Raw genomic sequence first — 23,471 nt, 5'->3', positions numbered from 1 at the left:
CTCCTCTCCCTTAATATCAACATGCTCCAGAACATTAACCTCACTCATATTGTCCTCACCGTCATCAAATTCCCTATCATTGGTGAATACCAAAGAGAAGTATTCATTGAGGACCTCGCTCACTTCCACAGCCTCCAGGCACATCTTCCCACCTTTATCTCTAATCGGTCCTACCTTTACTCCTGTCATCCTTTTTTTCTTCACATAATTGAAGAATGCCTTGGGGTTTTCCTTTACCCTACTCGCCAAGGCCTTCTCATGCCCCATTCTTGCTCTCCTCAGCCCCTTCTTAAGCTCCTTTCTTGCTTCCCTATATTCCTGAATAGACCCATCTGATCCTTGCTTTCTAAACCTCATGTATGCTGCCTTCTTTCACCTGACTAGATTTTCCATCTCACTTGTCACCCATGGTTCCTTCACCCTACCATTCTTTATCTTCCTCACCGGGACCAATTTATCCCTAACATCCTGTAAGAAATCTCCAAACATAGACCACATGTTCATAGTACATTTCCCTGCAAAAACATCATCCCAACTCACACCCGCAAGTTCTAGCCTTATAGCCTCATAATTTTGCCCTTCCCTAATTAAAAATGTTCCTGTCCTCTCTGATTCTATCCTTTTCCATGATAATTCTAAAGGCCAGGGAGCAGTGGTCACTGTCCCCCAGATGCTCACCCACTGAGAGATCTGTGACCTGACCCGGTTCGTTACCTAGTACTAGATCCAGTATGGCATTCCCCCTAGTCGGCCTGTCCACATACTGTGACAGGAATCCATCCTGGACACACTTAACAAACTCTGCCCCATCTAAACCCTTGGAACTAATCAGGTGCCAATCAATATTAGGGAAGTTAAAGTCACCCATGATAACAACCCTGTTATTTTTGCACCTTTCCAAAATCTGCCTCCCAATCTGCTCCTCGGTATCTCTGCTGCTCCCAGGGGCGCCATAGAATACTCCCAATAGAGTAACTGCTCCCTTCCTGTTCCTGACTTCCACCCATACAGATTCAAAAGAGGATCCTGCTACATTACCCACCCTTTCTGTAGCTGTAATAGTATCCCTGACCAGTAATGCCACCCCTCCTCCCCTCCCTCCCCCCATCCCTTTTAAAGCACTGAAATCCAGGAATATTGAGAATCCATTCCTGCCCTGGTGCCAGCCAAGTGTCTGCAATGGCCACTACATCATAATCCAAGCTCTCAGTTCATCACCTTTGTTCCTGATGCTTCTTGCATTGAAGTACACGCACTTTAGCCCTTCTACCTTACTGGCTTTACACCGTTTATTCTGCTTCTCTTTCCTCAAAGCCTCTCTATATGTTAGATCTGGCTTTACTCCATGAACTTCTTTCACTGCTCTATCGCTCTGGGACCCATCCCCCTTGCAAATTAGTTTAAGCCCTCCTGAACCATGCCAGCAAACCTACCTGCAAGGATATTGCTCCCCCTCGAGTTCAGTTTCAACCCATCCAATCTGTACAGGTCTCACCTTCCCCCAGAAGAGATCCAATGATCCAAAAATCTAAAACCCTGCCCTCTGCACCAACTCCTCAGCCACGCATTCAACTGCCATCTCCTCCAACTCTTACCATCACTATCACGTATCACTGGCAGCAATACTGAGAATGTCACCCTTGAGGTCCTGTTCTTCAGCCTTCTGCCTTGTTCCCGAAACTCACACTTCAGGACCTCATCCCTCTTCCTGCCTATGTCATTGGTCCCAACATGTATCACGACTTCTGATTGCTTTTCCTCTCCTACCAGGATGTTGTGCACTCGGTTAGAGACATCCCGGACCCTGGCACCCGGGAGGCAACAAATTATGCGGGTGTCCTTCTCACGCCCACAAATTCTCCTGTCTGCTCCCTTGACTATAGAGTCTCCAATGACGACAGCTCTCCTCTTCTCTGTCCCACCCTTCTGCACCATAGGGTCAGACTCAGTGCCAGAGACCCTGCCACCGTGGCTCACACCTGGTCGGTTGTCCCCGCCAACAGTATCCAGGACGGTAAACTTATTATTCAGGGTAATGACTACAGGGGTGCTCTGCACTACCTGTCTGTTCACCTTCGCTTTCCCCCTCTGACTGTCACCCAATGACCTGCTTCCGGCAGCCCTAGCTGTGACTACCTCCCTGTAGCTCTCATTTATGACTGCCTCATTCTCCCTTATGAGTCGAAGGTCATCCAGCTGAAGAGAGGATAAACAAATTGGGCAATTACCCACTGGAGTCTAGAGGAATGAGAAATAATCTTATTGAAATACATAGAGGACATTCTGAGGGTATTGACGGGGTGAATGGAGAAAGCTCCCCAACCCCCTGCACCCGTCTCCACTCCCCCCCCCCAGTGGGGCTACCTTTGAACTAGAGAGCATAATTTCAGAATAAACTGTCATCCATTTAAAATAGAAATGGGAAGGAATTCTTTGGTACTCATTACAGAGAGAACTTTGGAGTCAGAATCGTGAAATATATTCAAGGCAGAAATTTGCAACGAAGCATAATTAAACAGATAAGACATAACATTTGAATGTACATAAGAGATAGTGCAGATACTAGTGATTGGAAAGAATGCAAAGACAAAAATATTACCAAGACAATTAGTAAAAGGCACAAGTAAGAATTTTGGAAACAAACTCAAATTAAATAGAAAACACAATGATTTTATTGGAGAAAATGATTATGGTTATATTAAATAATGATTTTATGGCAGTACTTATAATAGAGGACATGCTAGATAGCCTAAGGCATGCAATTATAAACTGGGGACATGGAGATCAAATTAAATGTAAAGACCAAAATAATGGTAATGAAAAAAATAATGACAATAAAGAGTTACAAAACCCCTAGACTAGATGGCTTCAATTCATGGACCTTTAAGAAAGCAGTGGTGAACATTGCAGATGACCAATACTTAATTTTACACTACTGTCTCTGTCAAAAGCCTTTCCTTTGTTTCAGTAAATGTTTGCCACTCTTTGAAGAAGATGAGAGAGAAAAACAGAATTATAGACGTTAGCTAAGGATACCTGTAGGAGTCCCATAGAGTCCAATTAATGGATACAAATCTCCCTGATTTCCAACACCCTTGCATCAAAATTCCTTGGATTTCCATTGAATCATGTGCAAGCCTTGCAGCCTTATTGAATAAAAAGAAATAGTTATAGATAAGAGGAATGTTTAGTTTAAGTTCCTTTTAAATTTACTTCTATATAATTGTTATTGTGTTTTCAATCATTTTATTTTAAAATGTATTTTTCATTTTTAATAAGTTTGAGTCTTTGTCCCAAACATATTCTCAGTGACAGCTTTGACAGCCAGTACGCCTAGAATCAGGGCCTTATTGATTGGCAAGGCAGCTGTAGAGGCAGAACCTGTCAGAAATCTACTGGAAAGAAGTTGATGGAATATGCAACTTATTAAAAGATTACATGATTGGGCAAATTGGGTAAATGGATCTCAATATAGGCAAATATGAGTTCATCCATTTTGGAAATAAATATGGTAGAACAGAGTACTTACAAAATGTCTTCCAAAATAAAAACAGCAGAATTGCATAGGTCTTTAGAATGTTGTGGTCAAGTAGACAAGGTATTAGCAAAATAATAAAAGGTAAGTTTGCTTTTAAGATAGGTGGAAGTTAGGCTCAGACTATTCAAAACCCAGATTAAATTACATTTCTGGAAGAATATATTGGCCTTAGGGGGCGCAGCATAGGTAGATTTACCAGATAGTAGGACTCCAAGTGTTAAACTAATGGAAGAAATTAAACATTTTTGGGTTATATTTGCTCAAATATTAGAGGTTTAAAGTGATAATCTGAAAATGTTAAGGGCACAGTTTAGATAAACAAAAGAGAAATTGATAAATAGATGATGTTGAAAATGCTCAGTATATGTAAAGTAGAAGATAGAATTAACTTTCAGGTTGATTCTGCTTGGACTCAGGTTCATTTCTGACTTCTAGTGTTGAATATGTAGAATTTTCACAATTTCGCTGTGACAGTGTGTGGTTTGTTTGGGAGCTCACAATTCCTCCTATACTCCTAAAACGTGTAGGTTGATAGGATAATTAGTCACTATAACTTAACCCTCCTACGTAGATAAGTAGAAACTGGGGTGGGAAGGTGTGTGATTGAGGGAGAAAGTTTCAGAAATGTAGAGAGAAAAAACTGAGTCATATATAGATGGTTGTAGATGGAAGGTTAATTGGCATAAACTTAGTGGTCTGATTTGTTGTATTTCTCTAAGTCTCCAACTCCAAGTAGAAGGAGATGAATGAGAGTGGATGGGAAAGCAAAGTAGTGTTGGAATAGGGAAATATTATACACAGCAGTTGTTCAAAATCTGAAATACAAGAGAATATTGGAATTACTCAGCAGATCAGGTAGTATCTGAAGTGTCAGAATAATCTAGTTGCAATTCATGTCAATTTCATCAGAAACAGTCAGTTCTGATGCAAGTAGGAACACCTGGTTATCTGAAATTGTTGAAGCCTCTGTTAAGTGTTGGGTTGTAACTTGCCTGGTCAGGAGATCTCTTCCTTGAGTTCATATTTGAATTCAAGTTTAACTATTATTCAACTATACATGAATATAACCAAAAGAAACAGTGTACTTCCAGGACCAAGGTGCAAAACACATTACCAACAGCACACAGCACATTGCACATAGCACATAGCACATATGGTTACAATTTCAGAAAAACATACAGTCACAAGAAAAATAAAATAATATAGCCCAAGTCCTCGAGTGGTATGACTGTTGATTGATGTTAGGTTGCCCTGGTCCAACTTGTTTTCCGCCAAGTGAACACATGAGGGCAGCACCAAGTGAACAGCAAAGGGCAAGTACCAAGCGAATACTGGAGTTCATTATTGGATTAACGTAAAAGACTATTGCTTGTCAATCTTGGAGTGAGATGGAGAGTTAAAGTGACAGGCAGCTGGAAGCTCAGGATCACCTTTGAGGGCTGCTGTTTCAGAACCAGAATCAGATTTGTTATCACTGACTTGTATGATGTGAAGTTTGTTACACATAAACTCTTCTCAGGCTTCCAGCTGGGTATAGGTGTCAGTTTTAACCGACGTTTCGATGACAAACTCCGCCATCTTTATCAGGGGTGACGCCAAGGCATGTCTGGTCCGATGTTATGTATACTCAACTCCCATCATCCGTCCCTCCTGATTGGTTAGTCCTCAACCAATCAGGTTTCCGCTGTCCCACCTTGTTTACAATTGTATTCCAGTTCTTACTGGGAGCAAGACCTTTGTCCTTTGTTAGGTTTCTTATTCTCTGGTCTTATTTCAATGGCTTCCTTCACCAGGCAGTCCCAAAAGCCATTGGTGCGGCACGGTAGTTTTGCATGTCAAAGTCTATCTTGTGGTCATTGCATATACAATGTTCTGCTACCGCTGATTTCTCTGGGTAAGCTAAATGGATACACCTCCTATGCTCCTTGATGCGAGTTTCTGGCCACACGGGGTCAGTACTACTGTGCTGCGCCAATGACTTTTGGGACCGCTTGGTTTAATAAGACTAGAGAATAAGAGTATTAACAAAGTCAAAGGTCTCAGTCCACGTAAGAACTGGAATACGATTTTAAACAAGGTGGGACAGCAGAAACCTGATTGGTTGAGGACTAACCAATCAGGGGGATGGACAACAGGAGTTGTGTATATATGCCACTGGACTAGATGTGCCTAGGCATCATCCTTGATGAAGGTGGCAGAGATGGACTTTGAAACATTGGTTAAAATCACGCCTGTACCCGGCAGGAAGCCTGAGAAGAGTTTATGCGTCATATAAGCCGGGAAAGCACCAGAACCTTCTTCATCAAATTTGTTATTTTACGACAAGCGCTATGATGAGTTGTGGTTAAAGTCATCAAACTGAAATGTTAACTGACTTTTCTCTCCACTGATATTGCTTGGCCTGTGAGTATTTACAGAATTTTCTTTTATTAGTCCAGATTTCCAGCCCACCGTTTTTGTTTTTCATTAACTAGTTCTGTTGTTTGGAGAGCTTAGATCTGGGAAGATGTGGATAATATGTGTTCATCCATCGTTGACGTCGATGAGGACCTCGACACCATTATGATGGTGTCGAAACTAGCGCGCGATTTGGATTTAAGTGAGGGAGAGTTGCGCAGCGTCAGCCTCACTCTCTTCCCAATTCCCATCTGGATCCAGTGGCAAGACAGAGTTGAGACGGCTGGAGATGGGACTAGGTGCAGTGGATGACCAGGACGTCTTCTGTGTCTTGTCCTGCTCTACACGTTCCACGACGCTTGCAGAGACCACCTTCTTGACCATTGGACCTTCCATAGGTCTCGTCCGCTCAATCCACCGGAGTCTGTCTTCACATGCTGGGATAGACAACTCCCTATCTCACCGAGGGTTTGAGACCCGTCGGCTACCCTCACCTGGTTTAGCCGGCTTGTTGAAGCCGTTGCCCGGGGTGTGGCCGCTGGCGCATGCAAACAGCTACGGGGAGCCACAGGTGAGAGCTGAATTCCAGGTGGGGACCAAAGGTGGACTAACCACCTTGAAAAGGATGTGACATGTTCCCCCACCAGAGGTGCTACCCCTCCCTAACACCCCATACACCCCTGTGGGATAGTAGGGTTAGGTTAGACTCAGGCTTTTCAGAGATGAATTTGGAAACACTCCCTCATATTGTAGATGGCAGAACCTTTGAACTCTCACCCACAAATAGTTGATGCTGGGCCAGTTGTTAATTTTAAAGAAGGACATACATTCAAGTAGGAGTTGCCCATTTAGACCCTTTCATTTATTCCACTATTCAACCATAAGTCCAAAAGACCATAAGATACAACAGCAGAATTAGGCCAGTTTGCTCTGCCATTTCATAATGGCTGATCCAATTTTCCTTTCAGCCCCAATCTCCTCCTCTCCCAAGGAGGGAGGAGAAGATGGCGGCGGGACGCAGCTCTCGTGGCCGTTCCGAATGATATCGTATCTGTGAAGTAGGATGCCGTGCACAATCCTGATTTGATGGAGACAGATGTGAAGAAGCACGGAGGAACATCTGGAGAAACTTCTGAAATGCCTGCTTCGCTGCCGCTGCTACTGTGTGATCGAGAATCAATTAATGGAAGGAAATGAATCAAATGAAGGATTTGCGAAGGCCACAAATCCTCGGCTTTGCCTATTCCCTGTTGCCGGGGCTGGGGTCGAAGCGCTCGGCAGAGATGGTGCTTAGTGCTCGGTGTCGGAGAGCTGGTTGGAGGCTTGGAGTTTTCGGACAGACTCGGAGTCGGACTGTGGTCGAATGCTTCCGGGACGCTGCATTGGCAAGTTTGCGGCGCTGGAGGTTTACCGTCTGCATGAGATGATGGGACTTTTGAGACTTTTACCGTGCCTATGGTCTGTTCTTATCAAATTACGGTATTGCTTTGCACTGTTGTAACTATATGTTATAATTATGTGGTTTTTGTCAGTTTTTAAGTTGGTTTGTCATGTGTTTCTGTGACATCATTCTGGAAAAACATTGAATCATTTCTTAATGCACGCATTACTAAATGACAATAAAAGAGGACTGTGTGTCCTCGTAATCTAATCTAATCTAATATCTCTTCATGCCCTGACCAATCAAGAATCTATCAACTTCTGCCTTAAGTATACATAAAGACGGCCTCCACAGCTGCCTATGGCAAAGAATTCCACAGATTCACCCCCCCTCGGCTAACGAAACTTCTCCTAGTCTCTGTACTGAAAGGATGCCCCTCTATTCTGAGTCCTCTGATCTTAGACTCTCCCACCACAGGAAACATCCTCTTTACATCCACTCTATCGAGGCCTTTCACCATTCGATAGGTCATCAGTTCATCAGATCATCATTGGCCTTTTACCTTTGCACCACTTATCCATATTCCATTATTGCCTTAATATCCAGAATTCTGGTGAGCCCTGGAGATACCAGTGAGACTGTGGATGCTGGAGGTCTGGAGCAACAAATGCAAAATGTCGGATCCTGATGAAGGGTCTTGGCCAAAATGTTGCCTATTCATTTCCTTCCATTAATGGTCCCTTCCTTGCTGATTACCTCCAGCATTTTGTGGTGTGTAATGTCAGTTGAGCTCTGTCCTTCTGTGTGTAGAGAATTCTTAAGATCATAAGATATAGGAGCAGAAGTCTGCTCCACCATTCAATTATGGTTGATCCTTTTTTCTCCTCTTTAGCCTACTCCCCATAACTTTTGATGCCCAATATCAAGCACTGCTATAAATACGCCCAATGACCTGGTCTCCAGAGCTGCCTGTGGTAATAACTTCCACAAACTCACCACCCTCTGGCTAAAGAAATTTCTCTGCATCTCTGTTTTAAATGGACACCCCTCTATCCTGAGGCTGTGCCCTCTTGTCATAGCCTCACCGACTATGGGAAACATCCTTTCCACATCTACTCTGTCTAGACCTTTCAACTATCCCTCTGGATGATGAAGTCTCTTCTTATCTGAATCCTGATTGGTGAACTTCCTATTTTAAGGTTTTGACTGCTAATTCTAGATATCCAAGTCAACACATATATTGTCCCTCTACTTACCCTGTCAATTGCTGTATGTTTCAGTGTGAGCACCTCTTATTCTTCTAAATTCTAGAGAGACTAGGCGCTGTCTGCTTAATCTTTGGACAAACTTTGGACAATTTCCCGAAACTGATTTGGTGAATCTGATGGGTGTGTGGAGTGCACTGCCAACAACAGTGGTAGAGGCAGATACAACAGGGTCTTTTAAGAGACTCTTAGATAAGTACATGGAGCTTAGAAAAATAGAGGGCTATGCGGTAGTGAAATTCTAGGCAATTCTAGAATAGGTTACATGGTTGGCACCATATTGTGGGCCAAAGGACCTGTAATGTGCCGTAGATGTTCTATGTTTCTTAATCTTTGCTGCACTCATTCTAAAATAAGAAAATTCTTGAGGAAGACATGACCAATACATAATATTCCAGTAAGACATGTTTATTCTTGTTTTCTTCAAATGCCCTTGGAAAGAAGGACACCATACTGTTTGTTTCCCTCTCCTTCTGTTATACCTCCATTTTAACTTTAAGTAATTCATGATGCTTTTAAAATTTCTTTTATGAAGTTAAACGATTGCATATTTTTTTCCCATTATGTTTCATCTGTGATGTCCTGGTCTGAAATTGAAAAATTACTGTTAATCAAAGTTATTGGAAGAAACAGGAAGGGTGGTATGTGGAGTTTTGACATGGATTCTCTCATTGAATAGTGGAGTAGGATTGAGGGACGACTCTCATTCCTATCATTTTTATCCACATTCGGACTTGGGCATAAATTCTACATCCATAAAGGCCAAAAACCAATACATTTTCTAAGTCATTCAATTTTCTTTCCTGTGACTGATACTCGTGTATGATTAGTACCTTTAAAAATATGTTCCAATGTTGAAACTTCATCTTTAATAAAGACTATAATAAACTAAGGATTCCCAACCTGGGGCCCACGGTTAATGGAAGGGTTCCATGACATAAACGAGCTTGGGAATCCTTGTCATGGAGTCAAGTTATACAACAGAGACTTTGTCCATTGCCAAGTCTCTGCTTATCCACCCTAATTCCATTTCCTCTCATGAGGATACTATTCTTTTATGTCTTGCCTATTAAGGTGTCTGTCAAAATTCCTCTTAAATACTGTATAGTAATTTTATATGATTTCCCATCTCTTCCGTTGGTGCGTTCCAGATATGAAATATTCTGTGTAATTAAAAAACTCCTTACTGCTCAGATCCTCTTTAAAACTCCTTTCACTCACCTTAAACCTACGCCCTCTTGTTTTTGTTATCCTTACCATGGGAAAGACGACTTGGGATGTTTACCCATTCAGGCCACCTCCCAATCTCCTTCACTCAGGGAGATCAAGCCCAACCTATCAAATTTCTGTGCATTAACCGAGGTCTTTCAGATCAGACAACATCCTGGTGAATTTCCTCTACATTCACTCTAACACAAGCACACACTTGAATTAGAATCATAACCTAATTCAGATTGATTTATATGGTGAGATATGATTTTAATTTCTAATGACAATTTTTAGAAAAATTGTGTTGTTTCCAGTACTTGCTACTCATGGACGTGACAGCTCAAAATCGCTTTTTGCCAGCTGAATGACTGAGCTCAGCTGCAGTGCTACGGGAATTGTTCATAACAGGCTAACTAAGGGAATACCATTTTTATTGATTGTATTTTTCTAGCCTGCAGTCATGGAATGGAACCATATCCAATAACTGTGCTTTTCTCTTGTCATTCCTTTTATTCTATTACCCTTTAACTGCTCCCGAAGAAAAAAAGCTCATGTGATCATTTTTATTCCTGTAGTTGACAATGTATATATTCAGAATGTCTCAAAATGCTTTAGAGCCAATAAATTATTTTTGATCGGAAGTCACTTTTGAAATAGCAGTGACTAATCGTGGCATACCTGCAAACAGAAATGGAGAAATGACTCTGTTTATATAATGGCAATTGCTAATTTTATATAAAAATAAATATTATTCATAACAAAAACCTTATTTACAGGAATAAACTATGCAATGCCTTTTTATTCTTCATAGACATTGTGTTTTATTACATTTCTTAAAACCGTTGCCACTCAAGTACGGTGGTATATTGCTACAATAATTGAGGGGCTTCTACACCCAAGCCAGCCTCTCCCTGTCAAGCAACAGAAGAAGCCTATACTGTGGTCCTTACCCACCTTGCCCTTGCGGTGGTGGCACCAGCCTTCAGTGTGTCCCTCAGCATGTACTCCAGCTACCTGCAACATGCCAGTCAGCAGCATTAATCTACAGGTATCTCTGTGTGCTGACAGACCAACAAGTTCTGGGTGGACCAATGTGATGGTGATTATGAACTAAGTATTAGTGAGGGCATAATGTATACATCCTTGGTAGTCTTTGAAGAATAGCGGTAGGTCCTTTTGATTCTACCTTACAGTGCAGGCAGGTACTGACAAAATGATACATCACTAGTCTAGAGTTTTATGTTCAAGATTTTACAACCTGCGCACACGTATACTTAATGGTGCAGTCAATGAAAACTGAAATTAATTAGAATTGCATCTACCTGGCTGAGGTGAACTTTAGTTCGCCTAAGTTGGGTAATGAATTCTGACTTAATGTCACAGTGAGAAAAAAAAGAAAATAACACCTCCTTTGTCTTTTTTGGGATGGTTTTATAGTATTTTGATGGTTTCATAGTATGTTGAAATAAACAAGATGCATTTTAAGCAACGCATCTACTTTGAATTGTTTATCATTTATGAAAAAGTGTTCCATCAGTTTCCAAATTGTGGATATCGTAATAATGATATGTGCCTGCTTTAGGCCAAAACTTCAAGAAGATTGTCTACATGCAGCAAGATATGTTTTGCAATTGGAGGCGCACCGTACGAGGTGGCTGGAACTGCAATAGGCTTCTTCCTGCAAATCTATCTACTTGATGTAGCTCAGGTGAGTATATTTAGAGAAGGATAGACTCACATAAAATAATCGTTGGAAATAACTGCATTTTATCCTTTTGGGAACAAGTAACTGATATTACTAATGGAAGTTACCAGCAGTCACAGTGGGGTTATACTTAGTTCAAAAGTTGAACCAGAGAGTTCATTCACTGTCTCTAAATCAGTGTGACATAAATTGACAAAGGTTCGCATTGTGACTGAAACCATGGCCACAAAACCCTAGTTCTAATGTACAACTTGATTGAAAATGCATTATTTACAGAGTCAGCAGGATACTATTCAATCCAATGAACTGTTTGTCATCCTTTTGGAAAGAATATATTTATTGAGCCAAACAAATAGCAATACAATTGGATGATTCTAATTCAGTTGAAACAAGTGCAGCTGCTGTAGTGGAAACAAAAATTAAACAACACAGATTCTTCCATTAAAACAAAGACCCAGCAGTCGGGCACTTCAGCCATTTGAGAAATACAGTTCTATTAATTGACATAGTCACTCCATTGGCAGAGAGTGATTTAAAATATATTAAAGACCTTGAAATTCATGGACTCACTGGAGATGCAGAAATCACAATCAATAGTATAAATCAATGGGACCGCATTCTATTCAGACTTGGTATGTGTTGTATTAAAAACAGTCTTGGATTGGGGCCCCGTTTGATCAGCAATTTGCTAAAAAGATTTACTATATTCTTTGCTCCACAGTAGAAAAGAAGCTTTTATATTTGTATGTGTCATGTCTCTTCAAAAGTCTTACAACTCCATCATACAATAGTTTGCTCGTTCTGACCATTTAAGTAACCACAAAGATGGTCATAGCAATGATGCAAGGCTAAATAAAAAGCTGATTTCCCCCTTCCCTCTCTCAAGTCCACCACTTGGAAGAGTTGTTTATTTACTGAGCATACATCAGAATACCCTGTATTCTCTCCATGTATTGCAAGCTGTGCTTTAGGTGACAAATATTGAATTTAGCTTTTAACCTTCTCACAAAACGTTGCTATTTTACAAAATGTAAGTCTAAAACCAGATTTCGTCATTAAGGACGCAGGAATGTGTGAGTAAGGATGTAAGAATTAGGAGTAGAAGTCAGCTCAGCCCCTTATGCTAGCTCCGTTAATCAAAAAATCATGGCTGATTAAATTTTGGTCTTAACACCAGTTGCCCATGCCCTCCCCGTACCTACTGGTTCCACTATTGCTTAAGTATCTTCAGTGTCGTTATCGCGACATCTCCCTGGGGTAGAGAATTCCAGAGATTCACAACCCTCAAAGGGAACTTATTCCTCTTCACTTCCATCTGAAATAGCTGATAGACTAATTTTGAAATGACGCTTCATAACGTTTGATACCTCACTGGGGAAATATTCTCTCAGCTCTCTCCTTCAGAATCTTACATATCTTATTAAGGTCACCTCTCATTTTCTAAGCACAAGTGCGCATGGATTCAATCTGTTCAACCTCCCTTCTATGTCAATGCTGTCATTCCAGGCCTCAGACTAGTGAGTATTCTCTGCACTGGCTCCAGACAGGTATGTGCTCCCATAGAGTTAGGAACTAGGTTTCTATTTCAGATTTCCAGCACGTGCAGTGTTTTGCTTTGGAACAGGAAGCAAAGTGATCGCAGCAAGACTCAAATTGGAAGAATGGGCAAAAAAGTGGGAGATGGAATACAGTGTTGGGAAATGTACAATAATGCATTTTGGTAAAATGAACGATTGTGTGGACTATTACATAAATGGGGAGAAGGTTCAAACATCAGAGGTGCAGAGGGACTTAGGAGTCCTCATGCAAGACTCCCAGAAGGTTAATTTACAGGCTGAGTCTGTGGTAAAGAAGGCAAATGCAATGCTGGCATTTATTTCAAAGGGAATAGAATATAAAAGCAAGGAGATAATGCTGAGCCTTTATAAGACACCAGTCAGGCCACACGGAGTATTGTCAACAGTTTTGGGCCCCATATCTCAGAAAGGATGTATTGTCAATGGAGAGAGTCGAGAAGAGGTTCATGAGGATGAAGAGGTTAACATATGAGGAGCGTTTAGCAGCTTTAGGCCTGTACTGACTGAAATTTAGAAGAATGCGGGGGATCTCATTGAAACCTACTGAATTTTGAAAGGACTAGATAGAGTGGAAGTGGAGAGGATATTTCCCAGGTTTTGGCATACAGAACTAGAGGGCACAGCCTCAAAATTGAGGGGTGACCTTTTAGAACAGAGGTAAGCAGGAATTTTTGTAGCCAAGAGAGTGGTGAATCTGTGGAATGCTCTGCCATAGACTGTGGTGGAGGCAAAGTCCGTGGATATGCTTAAGGCGAGAGTTGGCTGTTTTCTGACCAGTCAGGGCATCAAAGGATATGGCAAGAAGGCAAGTGTATGGGGTTGACTGGGATCCCCAATCAGCCATGATGGAATTGTGGAGGAGACTTGTTGGGCTGAATGGCTTAATTCTGCTCCTATGACTTATGGTCTTGAAATGAAAAGTACCAGACAGAAGCAAAACACTGCACATGCTGGAAATCTGAAATAGAAACAGAAAATGCCACAGGACCTGTGGATGGAAAAACAGAGTTCTTAATCTATTAGACTCTATCCACACACGTTGAATGTTTCCAACACTTCTTACTTCTCTTCTAATATTTGCATTTTTGTGTATCTGTGCACTTGTAATGCTACTGTGGCATTGAAATTTCCTTTGGGAATATAAATAGACAGATACTTCATTGATCGCAAAGGAAATTACAGTGTCAAAGTAGCATTACAAGTGTACAGATATTCAAATATTAGAAGAGAAGTAAGAAACAATTTAAAAAAGTAGCCTCAAGCAGTCTAATGGGGGTGGGGGGGGGGAGTCATCACTTCCCCGGCTATAGTTTGACTCATTATAGAGCCTAATGGCCGACAATAAGAATGACCTCATATCGTGCTCTAGTCTTAGTCTATTCCTGAAAGTGCTCCTCTGTTCAGTCAAGATGGCATGTAGAGGATGTGGTACATTGTCTGTAATTGTCAGGATTTTCCCTTAGGGTCCTTTGTTCTACCACAGCCTCCAGTGTGACCAGTTTGACTCTTACAACAGAGCCAGCTTTTCTAATCAGTTTATTGATCCTGTTGGCATCACCCATGTTGATGCCATTGCCCCAGCACATCACCACATAGGTGATTATACTGGCGACAACAGACGGGTAGGACATGTGAAGGAGAGGCCTCCATACTCCAAAGGACCTCAGTCTCCTCAGGAAGTAGAAGCGCTAGAGTGCCGAAGACTTTTGCACAGTGTTGTAATAATTTTATGTATTGCACTGTACTGCTGCTGCAAAAAAACAAATTTCATGACAGATACAGTGCGTGATGAAAAACCTGATCTCGATATGAACTGAGAGTGGGAAGGGGGCAGGGAGAAGGAAATCATGGTTGGATAAAGGGAAAGGGAGACAGCAGGGAATGGGAAGCACCAGAGAGATGTTGTGTAAAGATCAATAAACCAATTGTTTGGAGTCAAATGTGCGTGTCAGGTGTCTTGGTCTGGCTGTGTTTACAGCTGTGCCAACCCCCCGACCCTGGCACCTCTTATCTGCCACCTGTCCCACACCCCTCCTGCGGCATTTCACTCTCGTCATTTCCAACATCCTTTGCTCCAGCCAGATTTACAAACTTGCTCTCCACTCCACCTTGACAAATACAGTACTGTGCAAAAGTCTTGGGCACCCTAACTATACATATGTTCTTCAGACACTTCCAAACTTTGAGTCACTGCAAGCATGAAGGACAATAACATGAACACTTTCACCCTCAGTTGTTCACCTTTATTGTTCCTGGGGAGAATTCTGAAATTTGTTAGTTACTTTGATTGCACCATTTACGCAAGTTCTTCAAAATCTTTGTTGATCTAAATGTGTTCTTTCATGTAAAAATTGTGTAAAATTTATGATTAATTGATGTTTCTTCTCATATAGGAAGCTTATATGATGTCATGTGCTTGTGATGGTGCTGCAGTTAACGCTTTCATTACACCTGTGCATGCATGTACTTGTGCATATAAAAATGAACCTCATTTTGACACTGTTAATAAAAAAGCTCAAAAACATTACCTGATAGGAATCTCAGAAAGAAAATTAACATGAGAAAGCTGAAGTCACCCATGTTAGCAAGAATAAATTTTGTCTGAGAGGGGATATAACACTTCAAATTATCCTAAAAAATCCGTTCTGTTGTAATTCAGCATGCCATTGAAAAACATTATTGGACCACACTTTCCCCTAAAACTTTGAATCCATTTAAGCCCTATCTTAATAAAAAGTGTTATTTTTCCAATTTCCCTTGTGGCCTGAGTGAGTGCTGAGCTTCTGTAATGTACCAGTGCTCACTGTAATAGCATTGAATTCACTACCATTTAGGATCCTCAGGGACATCAGAAAAGGAAGTTATTAGTCTTCTCACTCTAAACTGGAAGCACAGAAGTGAATAGCAAGACACTTGCTCAGCCAGACTCCTTGTTTATGTTATATTAGTGGTAAGAATATTTTCTTCTCATCCCTTTTTTTCATTTTTGCTTTCAGATAGCTCCATTTCAAGCTTCCTTAGTACTGTTCATTGGAAGAGCCTGGGATGCTATTACAGATCCAGCCGTTGGATATTTAATCAGTAAAAGCAAATGGACAAAGATCGGAAGATTAATGCCCTGGTCAGTAAACTTCATAGATATTTTAAAGGGGTGTATGCAAGGGATTGCGATGTTTTGGGATTAAACCCCAGACATCACTACCATTGTGATGATCACTGAATTAAAGATGCAACTAACAGGCCAATTTTACCTCACATCTGGTGGGAACTCGATGGATGAGAATACCTAAAGGTAGTAAATGTTATTTAAAAAAGGCTATGTTGATCTTTCAACGAGTTCTGAGCAGACTTACTATAATTCTCTAGAGTATCAAGAGTTAAGAATGATTAATCTTAACCTTTGAAATGAATTTATAGATTAGACTGAAAAGTACTTTCGTCTTCTGATTAGGGTGTCTGGAACACCAAAGCCTTGAAATCAGAGCCAGTTTCAGAAATGAAATTAGGTAACAATTATTTTCCCATAAGATGGAACTCTTGCCCATAAAAAAAACAACAGATCTGAGGTAGGAAGATTTTTCCCAGACGTGAGAAAGGCAGCACATAGATCAAGTTATGATACAGACCACAGTAGCAGAATAGGTTAAGGGGCAGAAAGGACTGCTCATGTATCTACACTCCCATGTTCAGAGAAGCTGAATCTGAAAAATACTCCCCAAACCATCTGCAAGATTTGAAAAATGAAGTACCTGGTCAAGTAGGTAAAAGGTCTAACATGAGTGAGAACTAGATTATAGATAAGACTATAATTCTGGCCTCACCGCAGACTTACTTCATGATCAATGCATTTCAGTGTAACTGTGAAGTTTCTTTAAGATTAATCCATTTATCCTAGAGTATCTAATTTCTCTCAGTAGAATTTAAAATTGAAGTTTTTTTTAAAAAAAAGAGAATGATCTTTGTGGAATACCTATATTATCCATGTTTTCAGCCTGCCATGGGCAGGAGTTGTACATCGTGAAGAAGAAAACAACGTTGTGCAAATTTGGTCCGTTGAACTGGGAGCTTAATTTTCTCAGGGTGATAAATGCCAGTTCATGAACCCTTGCACAGCTATTACAATTAGAATAGGGGCTTCTAGAACCATAGAACCATAGAAACTACAGCACAGAAACAGGCCCTTTGGCCCTTCTTGGCTATGCCGAACCATTTTCTGCCTAGTCCCAACAACCTGCACACGGACCATATCCCTCCATACACCCCCAATCCATGTATCTGTCCAATTTATTCTTAAATGTTAAAAAAGAACCCGCATTTACCACCTCGTCTGGCAGCTCATTCCATACTCCCACCACTCTCTGTGTGAAGAAGCCCCCCCTAATGTTCCCTTTAAACTTTTCCCCCCTCACTCTTAACCCATGTCCTCTGGTTTTTTTCTCCCCTTGCCTCAGTGGAAAAAGCCTGCTTGCATTCACTCTATCTATACCCATCATAATTTTATATACCTCTATCAAATCTCCCCTCATTCTTCTACGCTCCAGGGAATAAAGTCCTAACCTATTCAACCTTTCTCTGTAACTGAGTTTCTCAAGTCCCGGCAACATCCTTGTAAACCTTCTCTGCACTCTTTCAACCTTATTTATATCCTTCCTGTAATTTGGTGACTAAAACTGAACACAATACTCCAGATTCGGCCTCACCAATGCCTTATACAACCTCATCATAACATTCCAGCTCTTATACTCAATACTTGGATTAATAAAGGCCAATGTACCAAAAGCTCTCCTTATGACCCTATCTACCTGTGACGACACTTTTAGGGAATTTTGTATCTGTGTTCCCAGATCCCTCTGTTCTACTGCACTCCTCAGTGCCTTACCATTAACCCTGTATGCTCTACGTTGGTTTGTCCTTCCAACGTGCAATACCTTTCGGTGTTCTATATAAACAACAATTTTAATGAGGTTTTGATAGCAACATAACTCTTCTCCATTGTTATATTTGGCTTGGAATGCCCCAAACCACATTCATTGTTGGCTCTTGAGTTGTTGTGTATATGTATTTGTGAGCCAGTGCTGTCTAAAGCTGACTGTAGATAACAATCTTTTGCACTGGAATGCAACAATCATCCACCAATTATATAAACTTCCGCACAAATTCACCATTGGACCTGAAACCTCATTTGAATAATTTCAATGAGCCATGGTGCTTTTTGTTTTGGGTGGGAGGGGTAGAGTTATTGAAACAACATGTGGTAGCATGGGGAAGCCCTGAGAGGCTGGGGAAGTAACTGGTGAGTATGGGATGAGAGTAGTCCACAGCGGTGCGGCATGAAAAGAGGATTCACACAGAAGTAAATTAAGGAGAAACCCTGGCATTTCATCCTTGGTGAATAATATAGCAGCTGAGTTTGTCCAGAACACAGGCAAGTTACTGCACGAGCGTGCTCAGCACAGTGAACAGGTCAACAAGTCAGAGCTCACCCACTCACTTTGTACCAATTGTGCTGCTGATTTGTTAAGCCATTTCTACCACAGTGTGTTGTCTTCGTTTTCACATGATGCTTAACGTGGCATATTCAAATGAACTTTCCCAGTGAATTTTAAAGTATAAATATACAGTTAGAAAAAGGTTTAATTTTTGGCATAAGTTCCAGCTTTGAGGAAATACGGAGCCAGTAAATCAAACATACTGAAGAGTACGGTTCTCCTAGGAGAATGTTATCTCATCAACTCCCCCATCAATCCTTCCTCACTACAAGGTGAGGATGATGTACACAATAAAAATAACACTGAAATTGTATTAGTAGCTAAATGCTAAATCAAGCTATGAAGTGTCAGGTTACATCTAGGATATTGTAGGGACTCCTTAATTTCATTAGACAGAATTAACACAGATTGTTAGGGTTAAGTTCACTGTGTATGGTGTTGGGGGTGGGGTTTGTTTTTATATATATATATATATATATATATATACATACACACACAAACACACACACACACACACACACATGATGTCACCATTTGTTGGCGGTGGGAATAAAATGTACTTTAGAAGTAATTACACTCGTGTCGATTTCTGCCAACACTTGTCCGATATGTTTATACACAAATCCAGCATCGACATTTCAGATGAAGAATCAAATTAACATTGGAGTATAGATCATTCCTCCATACCATCAGCCTTATACATTATGGTAAACTAAACAAGCTTAAATAACAGCAGGGCAGAAGACAAACATAGCATAGTTATTAGACATCATTTTTTCACAACATCATATCTGCTCCGTTGGATTTGCTGTAGCTGAGGGATTGCTTCAGTTAGAAACAAATATATAAAATATTCAAGAACCTGGAGGAACTCAGCAAGTCAGGCAGCACCTACAGGGGAGAATGGATAGTCAATGTTTTGAGTTGAAACCTTTCACTAAATATTCATTTCCCATCCTGATTTCAGATTCCAGCATCTGCAGTAAAAATGTTGTCCATTTACTTTTTTCTCAACGGGAGTCACACATATATAATTGACTTGTTCTAAAAGGAGTTTTCTAGAGATGGTTTGTGTCAGTAACACTTGAATTACTGTCAAACTAAGGTGCTTTGCAGCAACATACTTAAATAGTGGGATAACGTAAGCAAAGAATTATTTGAGACTGGCATGACTGAAGAGATTAGATCTAGAAAGGACTCTGGCCTAGAATATTCTGCTGTGTGAGCTACCTGCTGTTGCTGCTTGACTGCAAAATTCATGATTTCCTGGCATAGGTCTTCCAGCATCAGCTTTTCAAAGGTAGTCTGTTCAAACCTAGCAGCTGCACAATGCCATTCCCATTGAACTGATATCATGTGGTAGGTCCTGAATAAGCACTAACCACAGAAATGCTTTTATAGTTTCCCAGGGTAACCCATACCCCAAGTTTGAACTGGCTATTAAAATAGATTGAACATTTGTGAATCTGTGATAGTCAAAATAATTCAAAATTAAATACATTAACAATTTTACAATAAAATAATTAAAATACTGAAAACAATTAAATACATGGCATTTAAGACAATAAAAATGAAAATTACATGAAAATTGTCTCCTTCCCTCATTGCCTTCCCTCTCCATTGTAAGGAAGAGAGTCATTGATTTCTCACTAGCTTGGAGTTTCCACAGTTATGGATAGTCCCAATCTCTCTGACAGTTAAAGATAGAAAAGTTGGTACTGCTCAGGAAAAAAATAAAATAAATGGAATAAAAGTAAGAATTTAACATAATTTGAAAATAATAAGATGAAAGGGTAATAAAAATGTGCACAAATGGAAGTAAGAGTGAATATCAATGTCCTTTTTTTTATCCACTAGTAGTTTAATTGGTCAGTTTCAAATGCAGAGGAATTGCCAGCTGGGGCCAAGGGAGGCTGATTAATCTACATGATGATAGCTTTACACAGCAATCACAAAGGATTAATGGAAACCGCGTGACATGCAATCACCTCTTCATCAACTTTCAATGCATCTGTTCACTCCACTGCATTTTAATTATGAATGATTGACAGATTGGACAACAAAGCTCTTGGCTGAAATAATTTCTGGTTGGAGGTTGATGGGTAGATGTTGACTATAACATTTTTAATAATCAGCGGCACAATAACAGTGCACACTCCTACTTTGCAGATGCAATCCTGACTCAAGATTAATATTTGCTTTCCAAGGTATAAATTGGCACTCCTTCCCCCTTTGCTACAGCAATGATGCCTGAAATTAAAATAAACTGCATCATAATCTTGTTCTCAATGGTAACCAGGGATGGGCAATAAATGCCAGTCTTGACAGCAACATTCACATTTAGTAAATGAAAATAACAAGAATGAAATTATGACAATGTGATTGTCTAATCACATTAGTTCATCAAATTTATTGCGGAGATATCAGGCTTGATGTATGGTGAGAAGTCATCGACATGAAGCCTATATTTATTACTATGATTGAGATACAGTGCGGAAGAGGCCCAGCAATCCCCTGATTTAATTTGAGCCTAATCACAGGACTGTTGACAATGACCAATTAACCTACCAACTGGGTCATCTTTCGGCTGTGTGAGGAAACCAGAGCACTCGGAGTCACGGGGAGAACATATGAACTCCTTGCAGGCAGCAGTGGGAAATGAACTTGTGTCGCCTGTACTGTAAAGCATTGTGCTAACCACTATGCTACCACGCCACCCAGTCCTCTGAAGGTTGGAAGAATCAGAGATGATCTTAATGAAATATGGAAAACTCCTATTGGGATTGACAAAGGAGATGCAGAGTTGATGTTTCCCTTGGTTGGGATGTCAAAACCAAAGGTCGGTCAGCATCTCAGACCACTTCACCAGTCATGCCAGAGATCAGAAGATATTTCTTACCCAGAGTGCCATGAATCCTTTGAAGTCTCTAGCTAAGATGGCTGTGCAGATTCAGTTGCTGAATACATTCAAGAAAAAGATTGATGTACTTTTAGGTATAAAGGGAAGCAAGAGATATTCTGCAGATTACAGTAGTCAAGTGGTGCGGAGATAAAATATAGCATAGTCATTGACTGGTTGAGTAGGAGCAAGCTTCTGTTCTCCTGGTCACCATTATTTGTAAGCACATTCTTTTGACAAACTGAATTTAAACGTCCCAACTGATTTGTTGGGATGTGAATTCACATCATAGTTATGAGGGAAGGTTTTTGATTACCAGTCCATTTAAAACAGCAGGGCAAGGCTTTTCCATATTTCTTGATTCAGCACCCTTTTCTGCTCAGACATTGTTTGCTTTATATATGAAAATATCTCAAGTGAACCAAGCAAGTTGGGGTGCTTAAAAAAAAACAGGAATTTAGAATTCTTCATCAATTGAGCATGGATTACCAAAGCAAGGAACTAATGTTAAACGTTGATAAAGCACTAAATTGGCCCCATTTGGGTAATTATATTCAAAATGATGCAGAGAGATATCCTAGGATGTGCTGGGCACATCATCAGTAATGTCACCTGGGGTCTTCAAGTGTTTAAGGTTTCTCAACATCAGACATGCTCGTCCAGGTGACCAGCCAGGGTTGATCAGGCCCTGGCTTGTGTCCCAGCAGCACTGGTCCATGGGTCACACCTCTTGATCCATAGCCATCTGGAGGCTCATTCTGCAGCCATCGTGACGGTCTTGATGGTTCTTTTCTTTGCAATCCTCATAATGCCAAGGAGCAATAGGTTCTGCACAGCAAGCAGCCAGCTAAACCTCTGCAGCCCACCTCCATAGGCTGGCATCATGCCCTCTGCCTGTTTTTGGCACGGCTCTACCAGCTCCAGGTACTTGGCTTTCTTACACTCAAATGGCTCCTCAATCCGGTCTTCCCCAAGGATCTGTCAATTCTACCAAGACCACCTGTTTCGAGGTTTCTGACAGAATGACCATGTCAGGCCTCAGGGATGATGTAATGAAGTCAGGGGACTTTAATTGCTTGCTTGCCAAGATTAGCACTGTCTTCTGTTGTTTATTGCAAAAAATATACAGACCTTCCTTGTATCATTACCAGTTTATAAGGAAGATTCCTGTTCACCCAGCCTCCCCTCTCAATCTCCATGTAAAATCAGGGCATAAAATTACACCAAGCATCCTGAGGTGAATTGCATTAAAAACAGCTACAGACCCAATGCCAATCCTATTTCATAAAAATTCCAGAGCACTGATGCCAAGGTCTCAGAGGAGAAGAAGGAAACACTCCACACAAATCAGCCCACAAATACCTAACTTATATTATATTTTAGCTGTGATATTTTTGCAAGGGACAAACAAAATGTTCAGTTTGTTTTTCCAGTGGTTTTTCCCGATTCATCATTCACACATCTGTGTAACTAGCGCATTCATTCACACTTGCGTTTTATGTCTCACTCTTTTAGAAAGATGTAAAAGGGTTCAATTGACATACACAATAAAAGTAGGAACATAGCAACAGGGGTCGGCACCTATTTTGAGCCTGCCCCTCCATTAACACCATCGTGGCTGATCTGCCCCAGTTTCAACTTCTTTACTGTATCTGTTTCTAGTAACTCTCATTCTCTGATCTTTCAAAAATGTTTCTACCTCCTCCTTAAATACCTGTATTTATCTAGCCTTCATAACTCTAAAACTCTAAAATATTCAGCAATTCATGTTCCCTTGTGCAAGAATGTACCTCCAATTGAAATATCTCTAAATCTAACCTATCCTCTCTTGGGAACTTGTGCGGTTCAATAGATCGTCCCTCATTCTTCTAAATTCCAAAAGAATACAAGTGTTATTGGGGATGTCAAGTGGGTTAAAGCAATTCATTGCCAACAAAGTTACAAACGAAAGATTGACTATCGGACCAATCACTGCAGACCAAATATCAACATCACCTTTTCATCAAAATAC

At 40.6% G+C, this 23,471-nt stretch overlaps 1 protein-coding gene across 1 annotated transcript in view; it reads left to right on the top strand.

Moving 5' to 3' along the window:
* mfsd2b (MFSD2 lysolipid transporter B, sphingolipid) overlaps window positions 1-23,471 on the top strand; it is a 111,701-nt gene that overhangs the window by 4,926 nt on the left and 83,304 nt on the right. The window contains exons 2-3 of the mRNA XM_072251305.1: window positions 11,373-11,498; window positions 16,069-16,193. Coding sequence (XP_072107406.1) covers window positions 11,373-11,498; window positions 16,069-16,193 — 251 coding nt within the window. The remainder of the gene's footprint in view (window positions 1-11,372; window positions 11,499-16,068; window positions 16,194-23,471) is intronic.

Source organism: Mobula birostris, chromosome 2, assembly GCF_030028105.1.
Source record: "Mobula birostris isolate sMobBir1 chromosome 2, sMobBir1.hap1, whole genome shotgun sequence".
Lineage (NCBI taxonomy): Eukaryota > Metazoa > Chordata > Chondrichthyes > Myliobatiformes > Myliobatidae > Mobula > Mobula birostris.
This window is presented reverse-complemented; position numbering and strand designations above follow the sequence as displayed.